General features: G+C 33.6%; 1 protein-coding gene across 1 annotated transcript; it reads right to left on the bottom strand.

Moving 5' to 3' along the window:
- Positions 1-1,078: 1,078 nt before the first annotated feature.
- LOC121993253 lies at positions 1,079-5,620 on the bottom strand. The gene is made up of 5 exons (XM_042547973.1): positions 5,467-5,620; positions 2,540-2,654; positions 1,816-1,909; positions 1,506-1,592; positions 1,079-1,419 (listed from the first exon to the last, which is right to left on the bottom strand). Exons 1-5 carry the CDS (start codon positions 5,504-5,506, stop codon positions 1,279-1,281), a joined length of 477 nt encoding a protein of 158 aa, XP_042403907.1. The 5' UTR covers positions 5,507-5,620; the 3' UTR covers positions 1,079-1,278.
- Positions 5,621-13,118: the final 7,498 nt, after the last annotated feature.

Here is a 13,118-nt window from a genome sequence, read left to right as displayed (position 1 = left end):
TTTTTAAATATAATAAAAATAATTATCATTAATTATTTTTAGCACAATTCAATTTATTCCTACCAGGAATTACATAATATATAAGTAAAATCTCATTCATGAATTGGTATGACATTCATAACATATGAACATAAAAATGAGAAGAAAATGAATTTGAGTGAGGGGAGAGAGGAAGTAAATATATAAATATTCGTAAGTTTTTTTTATTATTATTTGAGAATAATGAACATATAATATATTATAGACATGTAATCATTATGGATCATTCTATTCCTCTTTGAGATTTGAGAGAATATACTCTTATATTCCTTAAAAAGTTCTACTATGTGGAAACAAAGATTCAAATTCTCACTAGAAATATTCTTTGTACAAATCAAAATTTATTTCATAAAAATATCGTGTCTCAAGTTTTAAAATGTACAGTATTGGTTAACAAACAATTTGTATTTAAAGAGTAAATATAATAAATTAATTCTTTCCTTCTTTCTGAAAAATTCAAAACAGCAACTAAAAATTTACAATCAGTTAAAAATTTAAAAAGAAGAATTCTCGTCAATTAAAACGAAGCTTTAAATAAAATACGAGACCAATTGAGTTATTTAAAACTTAAGTTAATCTTGGTGTTCTATATATCCTAGAAATTGAATAAACTATCGACTTATTCTCTAATTTCATTTTATCACTATCTCTTAATCAAATTAAAGTAACCCGTCCTCTCAAAGAAAGTTATTTTTATCTTTCTTAACCATTTATTAATTTTTCTCTTTTAATTCTTAGCATTCTTTTTATAGTTATGAACCCTAAAATGCTATTTTGTTATAAAATGGCTCCAGAATCAGTTCAAACGCTCCAAAATCACGAATCCAACAATCAAACTCTAATCCAGATCTGTGAGGATCGAACAAATCCTAAAAACAAAATCAATTATTTCGAATATCAACCATACTAAACTTTAATCCACTTTCAACTCATTCTGATATTCAGGAGAACTTACTTATTTGCCATTTTTTTTCTTTTACTTTTATTTACTCTTAAACCTTTAATGCTATCGATAAAAAAACAAAATTAGACTGACGCATCGGGTCAAGTTTATACTTCAAAATTGCTATCACAATAGTAGCTCCATTGCTCAAAGATTACAATAATATGAATTAGCAAAAGACAACACTTTGCAGAAATGAAAACTGATAATCATACTGAAGAGAAAACAGACAGATTTTATGATGGAATACGTCCTTGAGTCAACAGGCTTTTAAGGAGAAATAGAGATGAGTAAACTTACAAGGCTGCTTCAAACTCAGAGTCAGCTTGGGCAGGCTCTATCGCCACCTTCTTAGCCCCGCCTTTTAACCGAGTTGCAACCTTGTCAATGGCGCTATTCAGCTGCCTTATCTTTGCATTGAGTGTTTGACGAGTTTCCTGGTATCAGTATTTACACACAATGAGGACGTTTGATATCCATATATTGACAAAAAGCAATAAAAGATAGTTGAGTGAATTGTGACCTCTAGCCCTAATCCTTCCTCGTAATACAATGGTCGCCTGGCCTTCCGAAATCCATGTTCATCTTCGTTGAGTAGTGATCTCCTTATCTGGACAGTAAAAGCGAAGATATATTTCAGGGAGATTAACAATGAAATGAGTAAATATCAGGAAATGCAAAACCATCCCTTCACATTTCCTGTCAGTGAAATGCGTAACAAATGCAACCAGCAAAGCATGTCAATGCAGAAGTGAGGTATTGTCATGATAATGGAGATTGAATTCGGTAAGTTATCAGAGAAATTCATGGAATGAAAACTGCAGACTGTCCACCTGCGGAGCAAATACATAAGCCAGAGTTCCAAAAACTGCTCCTCCTATAACAAACCCAGCAACAAAATCGCCACCACCACTTCCAGAATCATCACTGCATATAAATGAAACAAGTCCACGAAACTTAAAACAAAATTAAATAGCAAAATAGCATTGTGAAAATGTAATTGAAGCAAGTTATCTTACAATTAGAAGAGGTTGATCAGTTGATGACAATGGAGAATACGAGAAACAATGAGCAAAAGTTATTGAGTAATGGATGATAATAAACATTCATTAGTACATTCACTAAGTTTGAAGCTGATCACAAAATATTTGTGTCTGCGATCTGTAATAATGAGAAAAAAATCTAGAGATGGAAAATAAGAAGTCATATAACACTTAATGGGAGTTGTGCCAGCCAAAATCTTAGATTCAAATCAGTTAGACTAGCTAAGTCTAAGTATGAATCATCGGTACACAGAAATGATGACAACTTAAGTGAAAGATTATACAGATGTTGCCATCAAGCAAAGTCAAACTAGGAAACACGGGCTTTCTTTAGAAACCAAGAAAACCATGCCTTTTGGTAATATATATCATAAGTAGCCATACGAAAAATCTAGCAACCCAAACAAGGTCTAGCTCCAGACCAAAAAGCTGTCAATAACAGTGCTAATTTGATTTAAATCTTTTAGGTCCTAAAGACCTGTAAGAAAATATATCATAAGCATGTAATACTTACCTGTACTTAGCACAGACAGATAATCTCGGGCTGGATTTTAACACCTTTGACTTTTGAGGAACAGCCAACTTAGTTGGATAACTTAAAGGTTTGAGCTTCCCATTCTGTAAACCACCTATAGATGAATTGGAAAAAGAGAAGCATATTTAGCAAGCATCATGAATCCTAAGTTTATATTAACAATTTAAAAAGTTGATAGCATTGAATCACCAATTCTGTTAATGCACATAAAAGTTAATGAAGATTATTTTATTTTCAGGATGCCTTCAATTTCTTTCCTCTCATCATTTTCACACTCTATTTATCAAAGTATTTAGCATCACATAAAGGAAAAAAATTGGTTCTGAAGATGTAACTATTGGCATGATTAGTTGTCATACCCAATTGGCGCACATGCTTAACCAATTAGATGATAACTAGGGATGTGAATGAACTAAACGGTTCCCGAGCTATTCAGAACTTGATTCGGTAAAAAGCTTGTTCGAGTTCGTTCGTTTATCTTATCGAGTCGAGCTCGAGCTCGATTTCGCGCTCGACAATTTTATCGAGCCGAGCTCAAGCTTAAGAACATTCAGCTCGTGAGCTCACGAACATGTTTGTTTATAGGCTAGCGAGCTCGGGCTCGAGCTCGGCTCGTTTAAAGGGCTCGAGAACATGTTCGTTTATAAGCTCGTGAACTCGGGCTCGATTAAAGGGCTCGCGAACATGTTCAATGATGTGTTGAATTTGGAAGTTTAATGTAGTAGTTTGGGATGCTCAATGATGTGTTGAGTTTATATTATTTTAGTTGTTAGGTTTGTTGAATATTTATTTAAATAAGTTTTCGAACTCGCTTAACAAGCTTGCAAAACGAGCTTTAAAAAGAGCTAAAAAATAAGCTCTAAAATGAGCCTGAGCTCGCTTAACGAATTAGACTCGTTAACTATGATAATTGAGCTAATAACGAGCCGAGCTCGAACTATTCGCGAACTTGGTAATTCCAAAACGAGCCGAGCTCGAGCTTTGTGATAGAAGTTCGATTTGAGCTCGAGCCAAGCTCAAGCCAAAATATAACTTAAACGAGCCGAACTCCAGCCTAATATTGTTCGGCTCGGTTCGGCTCGTTTACATCCCTAATGATAACCAAAAAATGGACATGATATGTGTTCTATATAATAGATGAAATTTAATGTAAAGCAACTGCAATGTAAATGTGCTTCCACAGGTTATCTGGGTTATGGATTTAATAGATGTTTATTTTGTACTTTTGAAGAGGTGTATGTTGCAAGTTATGAATATGGAGGATTTTGATATAAAGAAAGTGAAGAAGCAACAAAAATCAGCTAAAAGAAGACTGCAGAATTAAATAAGCTATATCTATAATAAACAATGTAAACAAGAGTTCAGTTCTTTGGATGCATACAAAAGACAACTATCTCATATTTTTTCACATTAATAGGTTCAAAGAGGTTAAGTGTTAGATGCCCAAGCAACACCTCGTACATAAGCAAAAAATGATCTATATATCATTTACTCAATAATGGTGTACTAAAACTTAAAAGAAAGTCTCACATGAGAAAAAAAATAGAACTAATCATAAGAGGAACCTTTTTTAAAGCAATTAAATGACAATGCCTTAGCTAAGTAGAAAAATTGAAGGATAGTGTGGGACAGTAGAAATTTTTTGACGTATAGAAGTGCTAACATGAACATAAGTCAATTTAGCTAATGCGTTTATTTAGTGAGAAACATTCTATTGCATCTAGTGAGGATAAATGAATGCTCGTGATAAAAAACATAGGAAAGCGTTGATTAACAATTAATGAAGAACATTTTAACATCATTTGTAGTTATCAATGCTGCTTCTGAACATAAGAAGTCAAGAATCCTGATTCTAATTGCAAATTATTATATTCAAACCAACTTAACAAAGTTTTACTTGAAATTCCAATAAAAGAAAACATGAATTCTGTTCATAAGATTACTCAGCATATTGAACTCGCAAATGATGGCGTCCTTGATCCCAGTACACATTGGTACACATATAAGATAAAACTTGGTGAAGATTATTGCTCATAAGGGCTTATGAAGTAAGTTAGACAGACCATCAGACAAACTCACTTGTAGATCAAAATTTTTATATTAATTAAACTTTTGCGAAAGAAAATTTCAAGTTTTCCAGCAAATTCAGTCATTTCCAAGTCATCTACTATTCACATAAGTTTGTACTCCAATCATATCTAAAAATCACTCAGGAGAATTTATCGAATTTTTGAACTAGTTCCAAATCATCTACTAGTTCTGTAGTACTACCAAATCATCTGCAAGTTCCACATTAACTCTATTTTACATCATTTTCATCCCTAACTATCAAGTTTTTAGGATAGGTGCATAACTTCCAATAGTCTTCAAATTAAAAAATAAGTTTACAAATTAATCCTAACTACTTCATTAAATCGCAAAGAAAGCAGTGTTATAGAATATGCAGGAATGACTACATTTAAGCATATGACACACGATCGAGAAAATTACACCAAAGAGAGTAAGAAAATAGGTTCGCAAATAATTGCTATCCTTCAATATAATTCGTTCAGAAGTAAAAGGTGTTCAGAAAAACAAGTCATTAAAGTAACTATAATAAAGTACTCAAACTGCACCTAAGATATCAAATCAAGTCAAATTAAGAATCCTAATCTAATCTAAAATCCTTCAAGGAAAATTCAGCCCCATTCCAGAACGTGGAACCGAAGTATCCCTAGAAATAGCACAGCCGAAAAAGATTCCGATTCCTCACCTACTCTCTACACACGAATAGATAAACGTGATTATACAACGGAATCATAAAGTGGGATCGGGTCCGATCCCATAAACCCTAAAATCTACCGAGAAGAACCAGAGACGATCAGTGGCTACCAGTTGGATTCATCAAGAAACGAATCGGTACTCACATATGACGGCCGGAGTAGCGAAGGAGGTCGCCGTCGCCATGAGCAAGGAGGAGTGGAATGGAAGAGTATCGAGCGGAGCTTCCAAGGGAAGAGCCCTCGTCGGTTGTATTAAAAAAGGATGCCGGTGCTCCTCTACATTCCTGTAATTACTAACATACCCTTACTCGTGTCATGAGTGAAGCATTTGGAGACGTTTGATTGTCGTTGGACAGGCAGGAGGTGTGGGTATGATCGTTATTATAATGTGTATTAGAGGTAATATCGAAGCATAAAAATTTTAATCGTCTAATTATTATTCGATTAGCTTCGATGACACCGATGCGGGGACTCGATTTTCTTGCTTTTAGAAAAGTTCGGTACCCGCTTCGCCAGACCGAGTCAAGATGATAGGACGTTCGACCTAGTGACAGGTGTGTCGTTTTGGGAATGGGTAGAAAATTGGGTACATTTAGTCAGTTGGAAATCATCGGTGTCCTTGATTGATCCGCTTTTAATGGCTAAATGCCACGTAAGAATCAGGGGTGCTTGGTTCACATAAGGGAATGTGAATGAGAATGAATTGATAGAAGTGGGAAATGGGAATGTATGGGTTTCCCATACTACTCCTTTTGCTAGGGAATGGTTCATTCCCATGTTTGGGGTAATGAATCCCTGGGATCCATCACTAATCCTCCCAACCAAACATCCACTTTCAATCCTTTTACCATTCCCCACTCTCATTCCCTCCAACCAGATCCGGACACGTACTGCCTTCGAAATTATCTTAAATAATTTTCTTTTTTACAAGTTGTTACTCCGACAGAATAATCAATCCGTGAATCCGGCCCATAGAAATTTTTCCTACCTCAATTAAAAAAAAAAAATCAATTAGATAACACTGATTCGTTCCGTTCAAAAAAAAAAAATTCGTCCACCGTCAAATGATTCAGAAATCTAACACCCCATCCTATAAAATTGTACGCCCCAATTAAAAATTTTTAAAAATGTTTTAAAAAAAAAGATTTTCTTAAAATAACATTAATATGGTGATTGTCTTAGTTTATATATATATAACCATCGTCCTATTTAATTAAGGATCCAGAACATTTAATAATTAATTTTGATGAAATTTAAAATTAAATTATGTTAATATTATTTTTTTACATTAAAAATAAATTTAAGTTGAGTTGTTTTATATATAAAAAATATATACTATTACTACGATTATCTTTAGTCACACATCTTAAGATTGACAACACCAACACAGTGAGCAAAGAAACTTCTATAAATATCTTGAGCCGACGATGTTAGAAAATATATTTTTCTTGATCTTTTAACTAAGATCAAGTATAATATCTATTTTTATCAATTTGATATAAAAAATTAAATTATTTTTTTTTTATAAAGGAGAGTTCATTACAGTAATTTACTACTAGGGCTCTCGCTCTTGCATCATAGCCATATATATATATATATATATATATATATATATATATATATATATATCTTCTCATCCAGTCATTCGCGATTCTCCTCACTGTCGCCGAAGCCCTAGCCCTCCTTGGCTCTCTCGGCCTCGCGGTTCTCTTGGCTGAAGCCCTCCCTCACCGTGCCTTCCCTCCCTCACCGTGATGACTCAACAAGCCCTCTTTGAGGCGCCCTCCCTCAGCGAGACGAGCTCTCTCTCCCCGCCTTCCCTCAGCATGATGAAGCTCCTTGTAATGAAGTTCCCCGCGACCAGTGGCGAATCCAAACAAAAATTTAATGAGATGCTTAAAGAAGGAATTAAAATTTTTTTCTTGCTATCAAATAAATATATAAAAATATATGCATACTAATAAAGTAATTATTTCTTGACATTTGAGCTACTAGTACTAGGTCTAGACGTACAAACAAGAGGAGGCAGATGTATCCTACGAGTGTTCATCTGTTGAAAATGTTCTAAAATTTGTTAATTTTCAATTGTGATAAAAATATCTTTTTCAATGTATACCATCAAACTATCATTCATCCACTCATCGCCCATCCTATTACGCAAATTAGTTTTGATAATTTCCATCGCAAGAAAAACCCTTTCAACAGAAGCAGTTGCAACTGGTAAAACTAATGCTAACTCGAACAAACAATATACCAATGAAAAAAACTGTATTCTTGCCGGTTTAAACTATATTTTTAGCAAGACTTTCTAAATCTTTAATCATAGAAAATTCACCTTGTATATTTTGAATGTAAGTCTTAAGTTGATCCTCAAGTATTATATGATTAGTCAATGAAAAATCCTCCGGATAAAATTTAGTAAAGTAGAGTAGCTTACCAATGTCAAATTGAGAAAAAGAGTCCTTTAGATCTAAGCAAACAATGCAAGTAAGTACCCTTGTATTTGATTCTAAAATGATTATTCATCTCTTGAACCATCATATCAAGAATCTAATATTGTAACAATAAAAAGTGAATAAAAATACTATTAAAAAATTAAAATTTAATAAAATATTTAAAAATAATACCTCATAAAAAATTGCAACATGATAGTGATGAAAATTAGTAATCATTTGCCCATTACGTCTGCTATGACCACTAGTTCTCATCTTTTCTTCCATATTCAGTACTGAGATTATATGATTACTACAAAATTTGTTGACGATGTCCAAAAAATTCTCCCATCCTTCCTCTTTTAATTTTTGTAATCGAACTTTCATCGTCTTAATCAAACTGACAGCCAATATAATATTTTGATCTTTTTGTTGTAAGGCAAGCGATAGTTCATTTATGATTCCCAATAAAGATTTCATCAAATGCATCACAAACACAAATTCATAACTCTCCATCTTATCAATCAAACCAGTGGTGATACCACTATTATTATCATTAGTACCATCATCATGCACGTTTTCAAGTTCTTATAAAACAGAAGTCCACGTAAACATCAAACAGATAATAGTAATGTAATGTAAACCCCAATGAGTATCCCCTATTCGTTTTAAACTAATTTCTTGTTTTTTTTTCTTTACCACTAACAATATCTCCTTTTTCCAAACATTCTACAAATATGTCATGTTTAAGTTGTCTAAACTTGTCTTTTCTTTTACATGAAGCACCAGTAATATTCATAATCATGGTAACATATTGGAAGAAATCACCCACAATTCAATTATTTTTAGCAACTACAACACCAACTAGTTGAAGTTGGTAGGCAAAATAATGAATATACATTGTAGATGAATTTTCCTTCAATATGAGAGTTTTCAATCCATTATACTCAACTCGCATATTTGAAGCCCCGTCGTATCCTTGGCCTCTCAATCTTGATGACAACTTATGTTTTACAAATAATTGATCAATAGTTTTCTTCAAAGAAATAACAGAAGTGTCAGACATATGCACAATAGCAAGAAATCTTTCAATAACACATCCATGTTTATTCACGTATCTTAAAACAACTCCCATTTGCTCTTTAACTGAATGTCTCGACACTCATCAACCATAAGACAAAATATATTGTCTTTTATATCATTAAGAATGACATTTGTGACTTCAGCAGCACGAGCCCATGTTAAATCCTTTTGAACTGTTGGAGACTTCATTTGATTGTTTTCAAGGGCATTTTCATTCATTGTCTTGGTAACCTCGTCATTTCTTTGGGTATACCACTCAATCAATCCAAGAAAGTTATCTTTATTTGAGAAACTCGATGACTCATCATGTCCATGAAAAGACAAACCTTATTTCAAAAGAAAGCGTGTAACATTCAAAGTTACTGTTAATCGAGTGTGATATGCAATCTCTATTCAATGCCCTTGCGCTTGTAGGAAATGTGACACACTTTATCGTTGATTTTGAAAAGCCTCAAGTTGTATTCTTGCATCATTGTGAACATTAGCTACACCACCAACATGTGTATTAAATACTTCGATTACTTTTCTCCATTTATTCATCCTTGAATTAGTAAATGTCTCATTTCCAGCTCGACATCCTCTATGAGATTTTTTAAAGAGATAGCACAAAAAATGAAAAGCTGCATCTTTTGATATGCACTCTAACCATGAAATTTTTTTAAACCAAGTAACTTGAAAACTTTTATGCTCTTTACCAAATTGTCTTTGGGGATAACTATAACCAAATGGTTGACAAGGTCCTCTAATCAAATATTCTCTTCTAATATGATCTCTAATTGAAATACCAAATTTATTAATTGATTTGCATAGCCTTGGGTCACTAACAACATCATCCAGGTTGAATTCAACGCGAGAATATTTTTTCTTAGAAGACTCAATATTTCATTTTAAAAATTTCTCTATAACCTATGCCAATTCATCAAAATTATTGAATTATTAAATAAGAATAATGTGTAAAATAAATAAACATAATGTGTAAAAAAGTCACAAACTCACAATAAAATAAAATTAGTGATAAATCAATACCTTCCAACTCCAATGGGCAAGGGCCAAGGCTGGAGGCCCGATGGGTGGTGGCGGTGTGCTAACGTGCTACGGCAACAAGCTGGCTAGTGGTGGCAACATAAGCTACAGTAGTAGTCGCTAGTTAGTAGAGCATAGGCTGGCCACTGGCGGCAACACAGTAGCTTGGGGGCGGGCGACGGGGCAAGGTTGGGTGCTTCACCACTTCTACTCTTCAGTTTTGGCCCTTGGGGTGGGCGTTGGCCACTACCAGGAGGGTCGCGGGCGAGTAGACGCAGGCAGGGGCGAAGCCACCCTTGGGCCAAGGTGGGCTCCAACCCCACCCATAAAAAAAAACTAAAAAAAAAAAAAAATCAGCCCCACCGTAATATTAATTTCTTTTTAATTTTTTTACCTATTAAAAACTTTTTTTAATTAGATTTGATTTAATTAAAGTTCATGTTTGGAACTTTAATTAAACCAAAAATTTTGCAATGCTTTACCCATCACCCACACGTCGTTTCTGCTGCACGTTCGCAAGAGCAATCGGCGTCGTTTCCTTGTTTGTTCCTCCTCACAGCTACAAAGCCGCAGGTGCGAAAGATTTTGATTTCGATCCTCTTTGTCCTTTTCCTTCACTGGGTTTGAGCAGATCTATTCATCTTTAGAATAAATTTCCTTCAATCTCCTTTCTCAACTATATAATCTCTCTATTTCTTAAAGATATTTACATTATCTTTCACTTGATATTTCATATTCATATCCTATATAGGCGTTGGACAACAACTCGATGAGTACAATCGCGACATCCCTTCTCTCAAATAGCACGCGATATCTGTACGACGATCACCGTAGGTTTATTTTTTTTAATTATCTCTACAAGTTAACTAGTATTATTTTCTTTTGATATATTGATTAAATTTATTAATAGAATAATAGATTTATTAATCAATTTGGTTACTTTTCTTTATTGTTTGCTTGATAGTAAAAGTATGGCTTTGTATCATGTTGTATTAAATTGATCAATAAGGAGCATTTCTTTATTATTGGTTGATGATAATTTTTATATTTATTCACTTTAATACAAAAATTTCTAGGAATGAAGAAAAGAAAACCTATCAACTCATTTTTTAAAGCAAAAGAGCAAATATCGACAAGTTAGGGGAATTCTCCATCTAATATTGATATATCAAATTCCAATGATCATGTTGATGTCAGTTCTTTTGAACCTGATCCAGCATTATATAATCTAATATGGAAATATCCTATTAATCAAAGGGATGAAATTAGACGAACTTATATTAAGATGGGACCATATCAACCTATTAAGCATGAGTATCCACCGACCAAATTTGGAAGTTAAAATCAGCAATTTCAAAGTCATTGGTTTAAAAAATTTACTTGGTTAGAGTACTCTCCCTCGAAAGATGTTACATTTTGCTTTCCATTTTTCTTGTTTGAACATGAGCATCCTCACAATCCTGCATTTCTGATAAATGAATTCAAATATTGGAAGCCAGTTAATGATAGAGATAAATGTGCATTTTTTATGCATATAAGATGCAACACTTCACCACATAATACTGCTATGAAATATCTTGATAATTTGATGAATATTCCTCATCATATTGACAAAATGACAAATGCACAATCTTTACAAGAAAAGCAGAAAAATAGATTATGACTTACAACAACTATTGAAAGCATTTGATGACTTACTTTACAAGTATGTGCATTTAGAGAGCATGATGAGTCTCCATCTTCTAATAATCATGGAAATTTTATCAAGATGATAAAATTTATGGGAAAAATGAATGATAGTATTGGGAGCTGCTAGATTTTGAGGGATGTCCTAAGACAATTGTCTTACGATTTTTACTAAATATAGATTCACTATTTGAGTGCATATTATATGTTTAATTATCTTAAACTCATTTACTGAATATTCACAGTACAATTCATAGCATGAGAGAAATTGTGATTGGATCACAACTAGTGATTATCTCTACATATGAAATTATGAACGTATTAGAATTTCCCTAGTCGTCGAATTAATGCATTTGGATATCATCAATTTTGTAAGACTAGCATGAGTTATACTCCTTGGTTTGTCAAACAGTTGTTTTCTCACAGGCTGGATACATTGGGATGTCGAGAGTTAAATATGGATGCTAGTTATGGTAACTAGTTTATTGGAGTGACTCACTATAAGACTTCATATAGTTATCTATATATATAGATATGTCTGTGAAACTCTTACTGCAGCTCGAGTGCAAGTTTCCTTCGACTTGAGGTATACAAGTCATCTTGGTAATGGAGACTTATACTTTGAAATCTTAAGCAAGTACCTCATTGAGATATAGACCCGGGATGATTGGATATAAGTCAAAATGCCTGAAGATATTTGGATAACCCACATAGGATTCACCGCTCCTTGCGAGGAGACATATACCCTATGACAACTCGTTATTATTATTACTTAAAGTCTTTAGCCAAAGCATCACATGTTAAGAGTACGAGACTCTTGTACACATGTACGAGTAATTTGAATTCATAAAATAATATTACTTGGGCTAGGTGTGACATAGTCAGTCTAGTGGGGACAGACACATAGAACATGTCCTGAACCAAGTAGGTATAAGACGAGTGAAAGGAATAAGACACAACTCGCTGTAGTTGCTAAAGGATTTATAATTAGTTCTAAGATCAACTATGATTTTCCAGCTAATTGGGAATCATGATGTACTACTCGGTGTCACTCATGATCGTTCTATAATTAAATAGTTAATTATGGACGACCAAGATAAATCAGGAACCTATTGGGTCACACACACCAATGAATCTCTAAAAGACGTAAAACAAGTTAAAGAATATGATACTTAGATCAAGAGATAAATATTTGGTTGGACTATACATAAGACAAATATAGAAATATTTGTCATAATGAAAGTGCAGATGAACTACATCTCTTATGGTAGAGTTGAACCATATTTGATTTAATTATGAATTAGTTATGAACCAACTTGATTTAGTTGTGAACCAAACCAAGGGGTTAATGAGCTAATTTTTAGTTAAGGGATAATGAGTTAGATTTGGGCTTTCTAATCCAACTCATTAAAGAAAATTATATATAGATGTAATTGGGAGAGAATTAGATACAAGTTTCATTATTTGGTTGATTGACTTTTGGAAAACTCAATCCTCCTCTCCTTCTCCTCTCTCTCTCCCGCCGCCAGCAAGAGGGCTCTCCCTCTTGTTGTCGTGACCACCATAAGGGAG

This window comes from Zingiber officinale, chromosome 6B (genome assembly GCF_018446385.1).
Source record: "Zingiber officinale cultivar Zhangliang chromosome 6B, Zo_v1.1, whole genome shotgun sequence".
Taxonomy (NCBI): domain Eukaryota; kingdom Viridiplantae; phylum Streptophyta; class Magnoliopsida; order Zingiberales; family Zingiberaceae; genus Zingiber; species Zingiber officinale.
This window is presented reverse-complemented; position numbering and strand designations above follow the sequence as displayed.